Genomic DNA, 18,870 nt, shown 5'->3' on the forward strand with positions numbered 1-18,870 from the left:
AGTTATGTCGATTGTAATCAATTAAATGTCCTGTGTCGTTTAAAACTAGAAAGAACATAAATATATATTTAAATAAGGAGAAATACGTTGTATGAAACCTTTGGTGTATTTCTTTTCGACGGAAAAAGGACACCCCTGTGTGAGAAAGTCAATACTATAAACAATATACAAAATGTGAACGACCGACAGCGTCGCGAAGAACGCAGGGTGAGGGCAGGCGTGCTGGGCTCTGGGTTCCCTGGCCAGGGCAGTCCTGCCGGTGCAGGTGACAATGCGATACCGGCCTCCGGCTACAGACCGCGCTGTCGGAACCCTGGGCGGCCTGACGAACACCACTCTCCGCGCGTCGTGTGACGTCATCACGGCGGGCCACGACGCACGCCAACTAGCGAGGCATCGGACAGAGCGCTTTCTTGCGCGGGCGTTGTGGATCCCGCGGCGTCTTCTGGAGGCTTTGAGGTCACCACTCTGGCTGCTCTGGCCCGCCTGGCGTTGGGTGGGCGGCAGGTCTGCGCCCACATGAGCCAGCGGCATTATGGCCGCAATGGTCGTGGTCGGGGCCGGGACTTCGCTGGCCGTGCCCCACCCAAGAAGAAGGTCAAAACCCACATCCCGGAACGGTAAGGCGCTTTGGTTCCGAGCTGGGTCGTTCCGGCTGCCTTGGCGGCCTGGAGTCTTGCTGTTCTCCGCGGCCTCGCTCCCTTCCGCCTCCCAGAGTCCTCCGCGTCGAACCTCCCCAACCCCCGCATTCTAGGGTCTCAGGTCCGCCCCGACAGGGCTCGCGCTGTGGGGCTCCCGGCAGCGCGGAAGTGCGCTTTGGGGCGCGGCTGCTTTGGGGCGCGGCTGCCGGTATTGGGTAGTCCCTTGAGCCCTGGGAGCCGCAGTCTTCAGATTGTACAGGCGCTGTGTGAGGGCTCCGGTCTGAGCAGAAGCCGCCCTGCCCTCAGCACCAGCTGGAGAGGCTCTGTCACTGCCAGGACTCAGGAGGCAGAGGTGTCATTTGAGGGAGTTCTCCTGCCTGTGCCGGTGGTTAGATTTACAATTTTGTTCACAGATGCTGTCAACGCTTTACTTCCTGCGACTGCCTGTTCCCCTTCTCAGATTTCAAAAGTCGGTTGTTTTCTTTCTTTCTTTTTTGTTTTTCTTCAAGACAGGATGTCTCTGTGTAGCTTTGCGCCTTTCCTGGAACTCAATTTGGAGATCAGGCTGGCCTCGAACTCACAGAGATCCACCTGCCTCTGCCTCCCAGTGCTGGGGTTAAAGGCGTGCACCCACCACCGCCCGGCTCTCCCGAATATTTTTAAAGTCTTGTCAGCTTTCCTCCATCATCACCCCAGTGCAGAACTTGCTTGACCTGTTCCAGAAGACAGGTGTCCATTTAGCTACTCTCATTTCCTTTTTTTTTTTTTTTTTTGGTTTTTCGAGACAGGGTTTCTCTGTGTAGCTTTGCGCCTTTCCTGGAACTCACTTGGTAGCCCAGGCTAGCCTCGAACTCACAGAGATCCGCCTGCCGCCGCCTCCCGAGTGCTGGGATTAAAGGCGTGCGCCACCACCGGCCGTCTCATTTCCTTCTAATCCATTCTTAGCATACTTTAATTTAGTTATTTTAATTATTTAAACTGAATATCGAGTAGACAGCTCATAGATGTAAAGTTTGATTTTAAAAATAAAACACCGACTCTTTGTCATGGCATGTCACAGTAGGCTCCACTGTCTGGGGTCCTCTCTGTCTCGAGCCCAGTCTCTTGCCACTCAGGCCTCACTTTCCAATCTTCATGTATACTGAATGAACCCTGCTTAGCTGCAATTCATGGACATAAACTACATCAGCTCTCACTCTCCACGCTGACCCCTTGCATGGCTGAAGTTCTGGTTGTCTACTCCTATAAGAACTGATGTCACTTGTGTGGAAACTGAGAACACTGTACAGTCAAAGAATTGAATTTGAGCCCTTTCAGCTAGTGTGTAGGTATTCATTACTTCTTGCACTTTTTGTTTTTAATATTTTTTGTTACCATGCAAAATGAGTCTCGTTGTGACATTTTTCTACATGTATGTCATTATACTTTGCTCATACTCACCCCCATGAATACACCTTCCCCTTTCTCCTGCCCACATTTTGCTAGTTTCTTTCTTCCCCTAAGTAATTCACCACTTTTTTTCATGTCTCATATGTATGTATGTACATACATTATATATTTAAAATAGATTCTGCGTAGGAGGGAAAGGACATACTATTTGCTTTCCTTCCCCTTTTCTGCCTCTTGCTGCCCCCTTTAACCCCTATCCTCTGACACAGTCCCTTTCTGCCCTCATGTCTGATATATTGCCTTGGTATCTGATGCTAGGCTGGTTTATTAGGGGTATGAAAGCTCTGGCCATTTTGGTTTTAGGTATTTCCTGTTTGTGTTATCTTGTATTTGTTTTCAAGATGGGGAAACAGAAGAAAGTGCAGGTTGTTATTTGTGGAAATGAATAGGTTGAGTGACAAAAGGCAGAGCAGAGGAAAGGGACATTTTGTGTGTGCTAGGTGACTGGTTATCTTGGAGCCTTGTTCTGTTGGGAGGCAAGGCTGACATTCAGTCTAACAAATACTGTTGTGTCACAGGTGGAAAGACTATCTCCCAGTTGGACAGCGGATGCCTGGGACTCGGTTCATTGCTTTCAAAGTTCCTTTGCAAAAGGTAAAAGTTATTTCAGTATTTTTTCAGAAACCTAAATTCCCCATGGAGAACATGGAGAGCCCCACTGGCTCTCAGCTTCGTTGCTATTTTCCTGTTTTATGTCACTTTACTAACCTGAAATAAGATTCACAGATCAGTAGAATATACTCCATATCTCAGTTTAAGGAAAAGACAGTATAATTCCCTAGCTATAATATGAACACTAATTATAACTTGGCTGTGTTTTGTGTCCATCTGACTAAACTGGATAGTTGAGTATTCACTGTGTTGATAAGCTGGTTATTCTACTTTTGTTTTTCCTTACCTAGTTAATGTTGACTAGGACATTCTAAAGTGATTTAGGCGGAGGCATGAAAGAGACACAGACATATGTATGATCAAAGTGTCTCTTTTTTCTCCACCACTGGAAGCAAGGCTGTTATGAGCTTCCAGAGGGGCGGACTGCCCTTTGCTTCTTACCCTGTGCTCATCTCATGGGGCGGGAATAAACACAGACTGTAGTGCGGGACTTTAAGCAGCTTTGCTCTCTCTCCCTCCCTCCCTCCCTCTCTGACAGAAATTTGAAGCAAAGCTTATGCCAGAAGAATGCTTCTCTCCTTTGGATCTTTTTCATAAAATTCACGAACAAAATGAAGAACTTGGATTGATAATTGATTTAACATATACTCAGCGCTATTATAAAGCAGAGGTAAGTAGAACCTCTAAATAAAAAAAAGAATTTATAGTAATTTTTTTGTTTCTATCCTGTGCTGATGTGAAAGCTGAGCTTCATTTATGGGAAGTAATAATTTTAAGGAAAAGCAAATAGTTTCCTTAATTTCATGTTGAAATGAGAGGCTGGGCGTGGTATTAAATGACTACAGTCTCAGACCTTAGGAGTCCAAGGCAGGAGGATCACAAGTTCAAGGCCAGTTTGAACTATATAATTGTCTTAACAACAACAACAACACACACAATAGATTGGAGACATGAATTGATCTATAATATGTCGTGGTTATTACCTAAATCTCTTTCATTAGCAAAAGCTCTGTAATCACGGAACATTAATTCCCCCTTTTCCTATACTCCTGACCCCTAGTAACCTCTTACCTGCTTTATTATATGAATTTCCCAGTATTAGTATCTCATACAAGTATCATAATGTAATGTATATTCAGAATTTTAAATTTACTTTAAGTATTAATTCCATCATTCCCCTCCTCTTTCCTTTAACACCCCCCTCAACACTGCTTTTCAAATTCATAGCCTCTTACTCTTTTTTTTTAATTTCTATATGTATATACAAATAAATATACAAATGTAGCCTTCTGAGTCCACTTAGTTTTGCTTCTATGTATGTTTTTAGGGCTGACCACTTTAGGATGCTTATATCTGAAGCCCACTTCTCCCTCTCCCAGCAGTTCTTAACTGCCTGTAGCTCTTCATCTAGGGCAGGCTCTCTGCAGAGTCTCCCATCCTTGTTGGCATGTCCACTGGTATTATTGTTCAGATCTTGTGTAAGCACCCACGTTGTTGAAATTTCATGGGTGGAGCCTTCCCTATGGCATGTATAAAGTGTAGTCTTGTAGCTGATGTCCTAGTCTTTGGGGCTCTTATAATCTTTCTACTTCCCTCTTCTGAGTGTTCCTTCTCTGAGCCTTAAGATGTAAGGGCTGTGTTTTAGATGTATCAATTGGGGCTGGGCAGCTCAGTCTGTTGTTGTTTGTATTTTTGACTAGTTGTGGCTATTTATTTATTTATTTTAATAATCTGTGCTACAGGAGGGGGAAAAAGTACATTTGTGTGAGAGTTACACTTATCTGTGGAAAAATTTTTTTTGTTCATTTTTTTGCGACAGGGTTTCTTTGTGTGACAGCTCTGGGCTGTCCTGGAACTCACTCTATAGCCCAGGCTGGCCTTGAACTCACAGAATCCGCCTGCCTCCGCCTCCCGAGTGCTGGGGTTAAAGGCGTGCGCCACCACCGCCCAGTGAATAATTTTTTTTTCTGAGATTTTATATATTTGTATGAATGTTTTTGCTTGCTTGTATGTATGTGCACTGCAGACATACCTGGTGCTTGTGAAGGCCAGAAGTTGACATTACATCCCCTATAACTGGCATTACAGATGGTTGTGAACTGCTATGTGGAAGCTGGGAATTGAACCTGAGTCTTCTGCAAGAGCAGCCAGTGCTCTTAACTATTGAACTATCTCTCCAGCCCCAGTATCATGTAATACTTGTCTTTATGTGCCTGAATTATTTCACTAATTATGTCTCTGATGTTTATTGAAGCACATACCAGAATTTTTTCTGGCTCAATATTTAAGTTATGTGTATATGCTATATTTCATTGTGGCTCCTATTTCATCCCATTCTGCCTTCTTTATTCTCCACTGTGTGTGTGTGTGTCTGTGTGTGTCTGTGTGTCTGTGTGTCTGTGTCTGTGTGTGTGTGTCTGTGTGTCTGTCTGTCTGTGTCTGTGTGTCTATGTCTGTGTCTGTTGGGGGTGGGGGGTGTTTTTTGTTTTGTTTTTTTTCATGAGAAAGAGTCTCACTCTGTGGCCCTTACTGGTCTAAAATTCATTATGTATACCAGGCTGGTTCCAACCCACAAAGATCCACCTACTCTTGCCTCCGATGTGCTGGTATTAAATGTGTGCATTATCATGCCCAGCATGTTCTGTCTTATTTTAAAGAAACCCTAAACATTATAGAATTTATCTCTACATTTCTGGTATGCATGATATGTAAAATACAATATGTTTTCCTTAATATCAGTTCTTTGTTGTCAGATTTGTAATCTGATAGCCCCTAAATGTCATAAAAATTGTCATTTTGAAGTTGGTTGTCATAAAGATTTCTGTCCATGTCTTTCACTTTCTATTTGTCTCTCTCTCTCTTGAATTCTGTGCTTTGAGAGATCCAGCCAGCCTGCTCTCTAAATGTTAGCAGTGTGCCTCCAAGTGCTGGTCGAGTCCATTGTTCTCTGCCAGTTTCCTTTCTCCTTTCTTTCTCCTCCTGTTCCCCTAACCCTGGGGGTTTCCTTTTCTTTCCCTTTCCCATTTTCCGTCCTTCTCTTCCTTACTGTTTTCTTTTGGGCTTGGTATTTGAAGCAGAGTCTTTTTTTTTTTTTTTTTTTTTTTTTTTGAGCTGAGGATTGAACCCAGGGCCTTGGACTTTCTAGGCAAGTGCTCTACCACTGAGCTAAATCCCCAGCCCGAAGCAGAGTCTTAATATGTAGCCCTGGCTGACCTCATGGTCTTCTTGTCTCAGTCTCTCTCATGCTGGAATTACAGATTTACAGATGTACAGTATTGTACTTGCCTTGATTCTTTTTTTTTTTTTAATTTAAATTTGAAATAGTGTCTCATATAGGCAGGGCTGTCCTCAGTTGCTGAGGATGCCCTTAAACTCCTGATCCTCCTGCCTCTACCTCCCAAGTGCTGTGATTAGAGGCATGAACCACCACAGCCAGATTGATTTCCTTTTCTAAACAGTCTTTAGTTGTTTTAATGTGTGTTTGTGTGCTGTACCATATTCATGCTGAAACCTACAGAAGTTAAAAAAGGGTGTCAGATCCACTGGAACTGGAGTTACAGATGGCTGGAATGGCTACATGAGTTTTGGGAACTGAACCCTCTTCTCTCTCTCTCTCTCTCTCTCTCTTTTTAAAGATTTATTTATTTATTATGTATACAATATTCAGCCTGCATCCCTGCAGGCCTGAAGAGGGCACCAGATCTCATAACAGGTAGCTGTGAGCCACCATGTTTTTGCTGGGAATTGAACTCAGGACCTCTAGGAAGAGCAGTCGGTGCTCTTAACCTCTGAGCCATCTCTCCAGCTCCCCCTCATTCTCTCAAGAGCAGAAAAGGCTCTTGGCTCTTAACTGTGAGCTTTGATTTTCTTTTTAACATGACAGTTTCCAGTGTGTCTGTGTATTTTGAGATGGGTTCTTGCTATGTTGCCCAGGCTGATCTTGAACTCCTGTGTTCAAGTGGTCCTTCTGCCTAGCCTGCTGGGACACAAGGACTGCAGGGGTGTGCTATCATGCCTGACATAAGACATTTTCATAGAAGGTCATGCATGTCCTTCCATTAGGGGGCATATAATGAGTGGTTGTCTCTTATGGTATTAATAATTATTGATGACTGATCTATTAATTCCTTTAAAGCTTCAAAAGTTGATTTTCCTTTTTCTTTTTCTTTTTTGAGACAGGCTCTTGCTGTGTAGCCCAGGCTGACTTCAAACTCAAGATTTTCCTGCCTCAGCCTCCCAGGGTCTGGGATTACAGGTGTATGCCACCATACCAGGCTGTTCAAGGTGAATCTTACCATTCATGTTTCATTTAATGAAGTTTCTGCTGGTTATTTACTCAGTGATGTCAACAGGACTCTTTCCTCTGGGTAACACCTTTAAAGTAATGTCTTGGGTCCCTAATACATGCCAGTAGTGAATAGTTAGAATTTATTTAATTAAGTTTTTCTATCATTACAAACTCCCCTGCAGTTGCTTTTTCTAGTTGGAGCACAGTTGGAGGGCCTCTCTTCAGATAGTTGGACCTTCTCAATTTGGCTCCTAAAACCCTTTTTGAAAAATACTCTTGAATTTCATACATGTATAATTTGTATTTTGCTCACAACGACCCCAATACCACAGCTGACTGCTCCTGGTTTGCACGCCCAATGTCATGTCCTCTTCTTTTTATGTGTATTGCCCATTTTTTTTGTATGTTCAACACATGCTTGAAGGTGACTATGGGTGGTAGAAGGGATTAGAGTCCCTGCAGATGAATTACAGGTTGTGAGCTACCTGATGTGGATGCTGGGAACTGAACCCAGGTCCTTGGCAGGGGCAGCAAGTGCTCTTCAGCTCTGTCCCTCAGCCATTTCTCTACTCTACCCCAACACCACATTTTTAAAAGCAACTCACTGAGTTCAAAATTAGTGCTACCCAGTGCACGTGGGTTGCTGGAAAATGGCCAACTACCCAGGGCCGGACTCCTGAAGAAGAAAACTGATTCTTCCAGGTAGCTCTCAGCTGTCAGAGCTTCTCAGCTAGATTAAACCATTTCTTAGTCCTAATCTTTTGGCATGTCCTGATCATCTCTGATCACTTTGTCTGAATGAAAGAGTTCTGGGCTCATCATCTTAACTGTCTCCTGCCCCACCTGACTCAGCCTTTGCAGAAAGCTTTGTTTCTTTTCAGACATGTGAGTGCCAGCTACATTCATTGCTAATAGACTGACATTGTTTTGAAGCTTTTCTTGTGGACAGAGCTAGGAACTCTGTGTAAAAATCATGATAGCACTTTCCACTTAAACCCAGAGTTACGTATTTTTCACCTAACCTCTCTTTTTTTCCCTAAGATGTGTGTGTGTGTGTGTGTGTGTGTGTGTGTGTGTGTGTGTGTGTGTGTGTGTGCGTGCCTGTCTGTCTGTCTGTCTGTCTGTCTGTATGTATGTATGTCTGCTTGTCTGTGTCTGCCACTTGTGTGCAGGTACCTGCTGAGAAGAGGGCGCCGGATCCTCTGGAGCAGGAGTTGCAGGCTGTTGTGAGCCACCAGGCGTGGGTGCTGAGAACTGACTGAACTCTGTCCTGGAAGAGCAGCGGCACTCTTAAGCACTGAGCCATCTCTCCAGCCCTCACCTGCCCTTTTCTTTCTCGTGTCCACGGCTCCTTTTGCCCAGCTCATTACTACTTTGTGAAGGCACAGAAAGGTGACATAATTAGATAGAACTGTGCACATAGTTTTTAGTCACACCATATACACCCTGATTCACGTGGAATTTGGTGTGTTTTGTATACCCAGTGACTGTCCTACAGTTTTAATGAAAATCAAGTGCTATTTCCTGGTTGAAACAGCTTTGTAAGAAGTGACTCTTTAGTCAGAATTGCTGTCAGTAAGCTTATTATTATCCGTTTATTTTCATACTCTTCAAACCTTTTATTATATACCTATAAATGAAATAATGTACATTTTCTTTGTTTTGCTTTGTAGGATTTGCCAGAAACTATTTCTTACATAAAAATTCTTACAGTTGGCCATCAGGTACCCAGTAATGACACTATTTTTAAGTTCAAGTGTGCAGTTAAAGAGTTTTTAAAGAAAAATAAAGACAATGGTGAGTCCTTGTGGTTTCTTTTTCTTTTCTGTCTGAACTCTGTTGAACAATTTTGAATAGGTCTAGAGACTCTTCTAAAATCTTTTTTATTTTAATTTTGTGTGTGCTTGTAGCTACATGCATATAAATGCAGGTACTCACAGAGTCCAGAGGCTTCAGATTCCTTCCATCTGAGTTATGAGCAGTTGTGAGCCATCCGACATATTTGAACCCTCTTCAAGGGCAGATGTGCTCAAGTACTGCGCCATCTCTCCAGAGCAGTTTGCAAACTTTTGATGTTGTTAATATTCTAATAGTAGGTCTGTTGTCTCTGAAAGTGACAGCTGTTAGTAATAGTGTTTTTCCTCCTGCTGCCCACACAGAAACAACTTGAGTGAGAAGTGTATAATATGATGGAAGTGTTCCCCTTTTCCTGTGGTTAAGGGGTGAGATGTAGAAGAGTAAGAATATCAGGTCTGCAGGTTACATAAAGAGACAACCAGAGTCAAAGGTTAGGAGTGAGTCTCCTAGAAGACCAAGCTTAGGAGTGCAGCAGTCTCCTAGGAGAACAGCACAAGTAGGCCAGTAGACTCTCCTCTTTGCCACACATACTTGAGGTGTTTCTGCTGGTTTTCCATTTAGAGTACCCTTGTGGTTGTTAGCAAAGTGAAGGTGGGCTAGGTCTGCAGCTCAATTGCTGAGCACTTGCCTGGCTTACATAAGCCCAGTTTCAAACTCCAGTGTTGCACACACACAAACACATTCTAGTTTCCTCTCCATGGTAAGAAAAATGGCTTTGTCTACTGCAGCTTTAACCTGATGGCTGCCTCTACAGTTTGCATATTATATCTAAGCATACTTGCAAAGTTTCCACAACAATGAACTTTTGGTAGGTGATTCTTGATAACATGTTTCTAAAGCCACTTTTCAACATAGCAGTAATATTTCACTAATTTGTGTTACTCTGTAGAAAATTGTCTTTAACTTATTTTTGGTGATCTTGTTTCCTTTACTCAATTCTGCATTTTCTGTTTTATAGACAAACTTATTGGTGTCCATTGCACCCATGGCTTAAACAGGACTGGCTACCTCATTTGCAGGTGAGTTGCCAACCCAAAAGCCAAATAGTGTTTAGTGTATTTGTCTGGTTACAATGGTAATGAAAGCTTACATAGAAATGGGTGAATTATAAAGCAGTGTTGTCTCCACCTAGAGACTGCTACCAGCAATACCATTGTAGACTTCACATTTGCAGATAGAAGTACATCTGTATGGCTTCAAGCACAGTAGGTGTGCAGATTTACAATCTAATAGGTGGTAGGTATCTTCCTACCTTATGTTTTAGAGATTATACCTTTTTTTTTTTTTTGCATACTGATGAACATGCAAGTCAGAACTTTGGGGTATGATAAACTATTAGAGTGGTATGAGCATCTTTGGATCCACATGCCACTGACTCAGCAATAACCTCACTTGACATGCAGATGCTGAAATAAGATGCAGTCTGATGGCCCTTAAGGAATTGCTGTGCTGTGCTGCTTGTCCATTCAGAAAATCCCGAGGTCTGGTTTGTGTGAGCAATGTGGGTGCTGGTGAGATTTAACTTGCCTCTGAAGAAATAAGAAAGACTCTAATAATAGTAATAACTTTACTGTCAAGTGCTGACGGAACAGGAACATGGTACTGGGATGGGGAGGCTCTGACCTATCTCATCAAGAAAACAGGACATTCCCAGGGAAGATTGAGAGACTGTCTGAAGGTTGAACTAGTACTAGCTGAGTAGGCACACTGAAGAGATTGGACATAAGACTCAGCTGGGACCCTAGAGTGGGATAGCATATACTTGCGCGGGCCTGGGCAGAGCAGGAAGTGTGCCATAGATGAGTGGAGCTGTAGGGGCAGGCAGGAACAGTTAGGCCATGCAAAGCTGTGTTTTGGTCTGTTTGGTTTTTCTTGTTGTTGAACCTTTTTGGGGTTTGTTGAAACCATCTATTTTTGCTGAGTAAAGAATGCTCTAGAGAGGTAGAGGCAAGGAGCCATTAGGTTTTTGTATGAATTGAAGTGTAATGGTCACTTGGACCAGGCTGGTGAGGGCATTCTGGTGGAAGGCTGCGGTCATCCCTGTCAGGACCCTCGTGGTAGATTGAAGGTGAAGATGAGGGAAAAGTGGGTGACAGTGATGATGGTAGTCCCCGTTTCTGACCTGTACAATTAGTTGGTTACTCAGTATTTTTAGCTGTGTTACTATTTTTCCCAGTTGCTTTATATGTCGTTGGTTCCTAATGAATACACAGTAATATTAAGGAAACCTCCTGTTTTTTAGTTCACAAAGCATTTTGAAGAAAATGACTACAGAATCTGTTTTGTTATTTGCCAGTTTGGTCATGTTATTAGTTATATTATTATTATATTAATGTAAGACCTTTATTAATGGACTTCTAAAGTTGGTCAATCTTGGGATAGTCATTTTCTATGGTCATGGCATGTTATTCTGTAACTGTTGGATTAGATATGTAGTATTTTCTTAGGATTTATATCTCTCCACGTGTAAATGAAATTGGACCTGTTTTGATTTTTGTTTTTCTTTTCGTATATTTAAGTGACCCAAATTATGTTGTTTTGTTAGATATTTGATTGATGTAGAAGGCATGAGGCCAGATGATGCAATTGAATGTAAGTATGGGGATGTCACTATTTTTCCTTCCTATAAAAGCTAAAGGTGGAAGTGTAGGGCCTTCTTTTCAATTTTTGGAAAAAAAAATTCATATGATCCAGTAGAAGATGCCAAAAAGGAAGTGAAGAGAGATAAGGAAGGAATGTTACATCTTGGGGCTGGGGATGTGGCTCTGCGGGAGAGCACTTGCTCAGCCTGTGTGCAACCCTAAGTTTGATCTCCAGGACCAAAAGAAAGAAAAATAATAGTACTATAAGGCCGTCTTTTGCCTAAAGCTGAGAAGGAACAAGCCATATGTGAGATGTAACCACCTAATGATTAGTCAGTGGATATGAGCTGTGGTTTGCTTTCTCTAGGTAAGATTTCTTTTTGTGCAGTTATTTCTAACAGTTATCCCATCCACTCCTCAGTATTCAACAGGTGCCGGGGGCACTGCATAGAAAGGCAGAACTACATTGAAAACCTGCAGAATCGTCGGGTCAGAAAGTAAGTCTTCCATTTTGCTAAGTGAGATTTGTGTTTAGGGAAACCTCTTTTGTATAATTCAAGTAGCACATTACCCTGGCACCTTGCTCACCTGCTGAGCAGAACCTAAACAAATAGGAGTGAGGGGTTGAGATCCTGTGTTCACACACCAAAGTACATAGTCATTGAACTGGCCACTGGAACTGGAATCTGGTGACACTATGGGACACTTCTCTTCTAGGAACCGGAATGTTAACACATACAGGTCAGGTGGTCTTGAAGACTCAGCACATCTTATGGGATACATCTCCAGCACTAACAAGCCTGTGAGCCAAGGACCTCGGAACAACTGGCCTGGTGGCCGTCCACCCCCTCCCCGGCATTTTCATACCCAGACCCAGCAGTCGTTCAGGTACCTGGGCTTCCCCCTTCCTTAGAACTGAAATGGAGACTACGTCAGACTAGAAAAGTCCATGTCATGTCTCACTTGAGAAATAGGAAATGAGAAAGTCTCAGTTCAGTTAAAGTAGTCTAGTCGAATTCTCCAGAGAAATGAAAGCGAAGAACGGAGAGAGGAAGAAAGAAGGGAGAGAGAGTAGGCAGGTAGATGAAAGGGGCCTTCACTAGGGTGATTGGCATGTGTGACTGGAGGTTGAGAAGTCCCTCGACAAGCCCTCTGTAAGCTGGAGACCCAGGGTTGCCAGTAGGGTGGCTCAGACCCAGGGAACATGGTAATTCTCTGTAGGAGTCCTAAGGAGTCCTGAGGAGCCTTGGGGGAGGGGTGGAAGGGCAGGCGAGGGTCAGTTGCCTTTCCTGGGCCTTTGTAATTATACTGTAATCCCAGCCAGGGGGCTGGTGCCTTCCACATGGAAGGCGGATCCTCCTTCCTCAGTCTGCTCTTCTGCATCAGTCTTTCTCAGAAACACTCTTGTTGACAGAAAAAGAATGCCTCACTAGATCTGTAGCTTCTTTATGCTCCTCAAGATGTTACCTAAAATAACTGGTACAGCTTAGAAGATACTTCTAGATATTAATTTAGTTGTGGTTTTTATGAGCACTTGAGGGTCATGACTGTCAGGCTGGATTTGAACTTGTCTCCTTATTCTGCCATTCACACTGTGTGCAATCTTGGGTGAGACCACATCTCTAATTTTCCATTCTTTGAGGTGGAGATTTTAAAATACATGATAACTATGGTTGTTCCCTGCTACATCTGTTAAAGCAAGTTGGTACATTGTTACACTTTCAAAAAGATGCTGCTGTAGACACTGAGAGTGGGAGTTAACCCTTTTGATTCAGTTTTAGTGGCCATAAAGAGGCTCAGACCTGGTCAATTCCATGCTGAGACTCCACTTGTCATATCGTACTGTCCCATACAGAGCTAGGTGCTCTGCATACAGTAGTATATAAGATGCTAATCCCCCAAATAATGATGATAGGAACACTGGTAGTAGCCTGTGATTCTAAGAGTGGGGATACAGCTAAGTAACCATAACCATACTGTGACATATTCTGAAGCCACTGAAATTAAAGCTTGTTTGTAATAGTAAATAGTAGCAGGGGCTGGAGAAGTGGCTCAGCAGTTAAGCATACTGGCTCCTCTTGCAGAGGACTCAGGTTTGATTCCCAGCACCCACATGGCTGCTTAGAACTTCCTGTAACAACAGTCAGAAGGATGAAAAGGGATAGAGACCAAAGAAACATCTGATCAAATTTGACTAAGTAGGAGAGGGGAAGGGGGAAGGGAGGGAGGGAGGGAGGGAGAGAGAGAGAGAGAGAGAGAGAGAGAGAGAGTGTGTGTGTGTGTGTGTGTGTGTGTGTGTGTGTGTGTGTGTGTGTGAAGGCAACCTCCACTATCCCCTTCACACTCCCACTTTGTCTGAGATAGAGCCTCCTCCTTAGTTCCACTGCACATGCTAGGCCAGCTGTCCTCAGCTTCCAGGGATCCTCCTGTCCACTCCCCATCTGGTTATAGAGATTGCAGACACATGCTACTGTGTCTCAGCTTTCTATGGGCTCTGGGCGTCCAACCCCAAGTCCTCACACTTGAGCGGCAAGAACTTGACCCACTGGGCCATCTCCCCACTCCTAGCTCCATTCTGTAAGAAATGAAGAGAAAGGGAAGTGATTATCTGCCCAGGTCGCCCAGGGAGGAAAGAGTAAAACTAGACTATCTTATTTCTAAAGCTTATGTTAATCTTTTTTATGTTTTTTTTTTTTAATGTTAATCTTGATAATGATTTATTACTTCTTGTTTAAGAAAATTTTCACAAAACCAGAGTGTTTACCAGAGAGGCCTTATCCCTCCTCCTGGTCCGCCTGGAGAGGACTATTCACAAAGAAGATTCTTCTGGAACGTGAAGCCAAACAGCAGTCAAGCAACCCAGAATAAGAAGAGGACTTCTGGGAGTTACCAGAGACCTTTCTACCCAGGCTACTGGGGATGGACCCAGTGAGGCCCACCTGGCTGAGCTCTTACAGGGGCCACCTGAGATCAGAGCTGGGCAGAAGACAGCTGGATGGATTTTAATAAAATCAGGTCAAAGGAATTAAAAAAAGATTTTTAAACATTTTTTAACTTTTTAAAATCTTTTATTATTCCTTTATGTATATTAAGTTTAAAGATGAATTTCATTGGTGATGGATGCACAGTGATTATAGCAGTCCAGAACACTTCTCATTACAGGCTTCAGCTTTACTCAGATTTCTGAATGGATAAACTATTAGGAGCTTGCAAATTTTTTATTGGCCTTTTATTTTCCCTGTATATTTCCTCTGCCCATGCTTATAATATTTATGTGTAGGTCTAAAGATTCATAGTGTTTTACCATGTTCTTTTACTAACACAGTCTTCAAGGGTATCTTTTTCCCTAACTGTTGACATTTTCTACTAAAAGTCTAGCCAGTAGACAATTCCTTTGGCACGTATTCTCTTTACCTGTGGGACCCTGACCAGTCTTTTTTCCTTGGTGGTCCGTGTTGGAATTTGACCAGCTTTTTACTCAACTGCCAGGTTAGCCATCTAACCCAGAGAAGTGTAAATTTTAAGGGACTGATCGATTGTTAAGTTGCACAAAAGGAAACTAACAGATAACCAGAGTGCTGGTTAAATTATAGTTTCTCTGACAGGGTAACTGCCACCAACAGGGTAGAACTGTCAAGAAGGCTTGAAATCCTGTAGATGTTAAAGGTTGAACAGACGAGGAATGGCCATCCACCCTTGGATATCTGGGAAGACTGAGGGTGGTGCTGACCCTGAGGCTCTCTGTTCAGGATCTGTCCAGTGACCTCCCACACTGGAATGGTGCTCTTCCTCTGGAACACACTTCAGGCTACTTAGAGGTGCTAATTACTTTGGCTGTAGAACTCAGGAAGTTGCTCATCATAGTCCACAGCAAGTGTTGGGTGAATTCCTGGGCAATTTGACTTCTACCTTTAAAGCCTCTGATTTGAGGATTTGTAAAACTGACCAACTAGCACGCTCCACATGGTAGTTACTTTCTCTCGTGTGTGAACATGTGGGGTCTGACCCTGAGGAAGTCCCAGCAGTACTATTCTGGCCTGGGGCTAATTTGCTTGGTCATGTTGTTCTACGTTCATGTGATGACTCTTATTATACTTGCCACATTTAACAGAGTCAAAGTGCTTCTTGCTACAGGGCTCTCCTTGCAGAATTCTTCCCCAGAATACACAGTGGAGGTTCAGCATTGTAAGAAACTGGAGCAGACAATTGTGAAGCCAACAGGACAAAGCTGGGCCAGGTAGACAAGTGCATCTTCTGTGGGGGGCACTGCCCGCAGAGGGCCATTGCATGGGCTCTGCCCCCTCAGGGACTGTTTCTGCCACCTGCCCTGTTCCTTTCTCTTTGGATTACCAACACCTTGTTAAAAGCCTTGCTTACCATTGGATAACTCATAGCTTGTATTCTTACACATACTGGTCTGGCTTCTGTCCATGTCACACTATCCAAAGGCCTAGTAGAAAGAAGCAGCAGCTTCTTAAAAAAGTTTGTAGTGGTCTATGTAGTGTTTTTTTTTGTTGTTGTTGTTGTTGTTTTGTTTTGTTTTTGTTTTTTGAGACAGGGTTTCTCTGTAGCTTTGGAGCCTGTCCTGGACTAGCTCTGTAGACCAGGCTGGCCACAAACTCACAGAGATCCACCTGCCTCTGCCTCCCGAGTGCTGGGATTACAGGCGTGTGCCACCACCACCCGGCTCTATGTAGTATTTTTAAGTTATATTTTTATTTTAAGGGCACACGTGAGTACTTTCTCAGGTAGCTTTCCTGAGATTATCATGTAAAAGGCATCTTCTATGCTAATCAGTTGTTAAGTCTCAGAGGTGGCCAGCTTAAGTATTTTTGCCTTATTCTATGTATTTTCCTCTATTGTTTAAGTAATACTCTTAGAGATCACAATTTCTTGATTTTCCAATTTGTGATATGTGTTGATGAATTTGTGATATGATGATGATGGCACATGAGGATTAAGCTCTCAGCCTACTCACCCTACAGTTGTTTCCCAGCTTTTGATGGCATTCCTGTTAGTCATCATGAACCATAGTGTTCATTGTTGTGGGTTCTTTTATGTCTTCCCCTTTCCTTCCCATTTTTGGCTTATTCATTTGGCCATTTTCCGTTGATACGTCAAATTCATCCTCCATATCTGATAGCATTATAAACAGACTACATGTGAATGTGTGCCCTTTGGTTTGACTCCTTCCCTGAAGCTTCTTAAAATGTTCAGGTTAGTTGCCAAGTTTGGTTGGTAGGGCTGCATGGTGGAGTATCAGATGGGCCATGCAATGTACAGGCATTTTCTATTCCTCATAGTTCTGGATCCTGGGAAAGATGGAGTCGACAAGAATTGGTTTTTGTAGATGGCTGGTACCTCACTGTCTTCATGTGCTCTTCTATGTCCTACTACATCTCTCTTGCCACTCAATCCCTCCCCCTCTCTCTCTTATGATGTACTGAGACAGGCTCAGGTGCCATGAGGCTGAGATGCTCTCTAGTTCACCCTTCTCAAGGCTGTCAGTCATTAGATCAGGGCTCACCTTACAGACCTTATTTTTATGTATTTGCCTCTTTAAAGACTTGGTCTCCAAATGCACTACATTTCAGATGCTGGGGTTTGAAGCTTTCACATAGGAATTTGAGGAAGCACACCTGAGTCCAAAGGTTAAGTCTCCTGTTTCCCAGGGTACGACGTTCATGACTGTAATTTCCCCTTTTTTTGGTTTTTCGAGACAGGGTTTCCCTGTGTAGCTTTTCGACTTTCCTGGCTCTGCCTCCCAAGTGCTGGGATTAAAGGCGTGCACCACCACCGCCCGGCATAATTTCCCATTTGATCAGTTAGGTCTTTCACTGGCTTCTCAGGCCTGGGTGGGATGTAAATGGTTTGAATAGCTGAATCACAGAATGCATCTGTTTGATTCTTTCTCTGCTCCTGGAGCTACAGTCGCAGGTGGGCTTTTTCTAGTGCATCTGTTCTGCTGTTCGGGAACTTCACTGCTGGCTGCTGAAATCTCCTTTCTTCTAATGTAGAGCCTTTGTCTGTGCCCTGTAATTTTTCTCTTGAAGTCTTAGGGTCTTCTTTATCTCAAATGTCATAATGTGCTTTCTATTGACAATGATAATACACCAAGTGAGCCCTCTCAATATAGTAAATTGCAAGAAAAAATTTTTAAAGTTTATTTATGCCCATTAGTGTTTTGCCTATGTGTATGTGTGAGGGTGTCAGATCCTTTGGAACTAGAGTTACAGACAGTAGTGAGCTGCCATGTAGGTGCTGGGATTTGAACCCGGGTCCTGGGACAGCAGCCATTGCTCTTAACCACTGAGCCATCTTATTTAATGCTATTGTATTAGCATTAGCCCCTAACTCTAGGGCAACTTTTTTTTTTTTTTTTGGAGCTGAGGATCGAACCCAGGGCCTTGTGCTTGCTAGGCAAGTGCTCTACCACTGAGCTAAATTCCCAAACCCAGGGCAACTTATAGTTGGATGTTGGATTTCTTTCCTGAGACCTCTGATTTAATTATATATTTATATTTTTATTTAACCTTTTCACATTAATTTCTTTTTCTAGTATTTTTTTTCTCATATATTGGGCTGGAGGTGCTGGGATTGAACCCAGGGCCTTGTGCATGATAGACATATGTACTCTATTAATGAGTTATACCTCCAGTCCCCTTCTGATCTATATATCTATATGATTTATGTAAATAATAAAAGATAAGCCGGGCAGTGGTGGCACATGCCTGTAATCCCAGCACTCGGGAGGCAGAGGCAGGCGGGTCTCTGTCAGTTCCAGGCCAGCCTGGTCTACAGAGCTAGTCCAGGACAGGCTCCAAAGCTACAGAGAGAAACCCTGTTTCAAAAAACAAAAAGAAAATTTTCTGATATATAAATATATTATCTATATGCTTAAAAAAAAAACAGACACAGGATCTCAGTATGTTGCTAGGGCTGGCCTTGAACTCCAAGGCTTAAGCAGGCCTGCCTTAATTCTGCTGAGCAGGTGGGACTACAGGTACCGGCTCCCATGCCCAGCTCTAAATTTTACTTTCTAAGAGTTAACTCCTTTTTTTTCTTTAAGTCTGCTTATTTTGGGTCAGGGTGGAAAATCCACTCCCCCGGGGAGGATAGAAGGAGCCTAGCAAGCAGACACACTTCCTGGCCTGCTGTGGATTACTTGCATAATTTCCAGAGAAAGTCCAGACTAAGACTGCCATGCCAGGCTGCCTGATGTCTTCTTGGCTTACTAAAGCTGGACAACACGTTGTATTTCATGGCTTTGTACCTTGTTGAAGACCTTCTCATCACTCTGTATATGTACCTCAACGAAGATACCAGTGACTTCTTGCCTCAGGGTCTGCTTTGTAGAGGACCTCAGGGGTTCTATAGAAACTGTGTCTGGCAGTCGTGAGATCTTAAATTGTTTAACACATTATTAATATACATAGTCTTT

The 18,870-nt window shown here is 43.2% G+C and overlaps 1 protein-coding gene across 1 annotated transcript; it reads left to right on the top strand.

Annotated features, from left to right (window-relative positions):
* The first annotated feature begins 374 nt into the window (after positions 1–374).
* On the top strand, positions 375–14,478 carry Dusp11 (dual specificity phosphatase 11). The gene is made up of 9 exons (XM_036181761.1): positions 375–620; positions 2,609–2,684; positions 3,241–3,372; positions 8,664–8,787; positions 9,806–9,866; positions 11,393–11,439; positions 11,851–11,926; positions 12,147–12,317; positions 14,166–14,478. The coding sequence occupies exons 1-9, from the start codon at positions 520–522 to the stop codon at positions 14,359–14,361; spliced, it is 984 nt and encodes a 327-aa protein (XP_036037654.1). The 5' UTR covers positions 375–519; the 3' UTR covers positions 14,362–14,478.
* The last annotated feature ends 4,392 nt before the right edge of the window (positions 14,479–18,870 follow it).

The sequence above is a fragment of the Onychomys torridus genome, chromosome 3, assembly GCF_903995425.1.
Source record: "Onychomys torridus chromosome 3, mOncTor1.1, whole genome shotgun sequence".
NCBI lineage: Eukaryota > Metazoa > Chordata > Mammalia > Rodentia > Cricetidae > Onychomys > Onychomys torridus.

Coding starts and splice junctions, on each gene's coding strand:
- Dusp11 (XM_036181761.1), top strand. CDS start 520: ATGAGCCAGCGGCATTATGGCCGCAATGGTCGTGGTCGGGGCCGGGAC. Junction 2,685..3,240: donor TCAAAGTTCCTTTGCAAAAG/GTAAAAGTTATT, acceptor CCTCTCTGACAG/AAATTTGAAGCAAAGCTTAT. Junction 12,318..14,165: donor CAGACCCAGCAGTCGTTCAG/GTACCTGGGCTT, acceptor TTCTTGTTTAAG/AAAATTTTCACAAAACCAGA.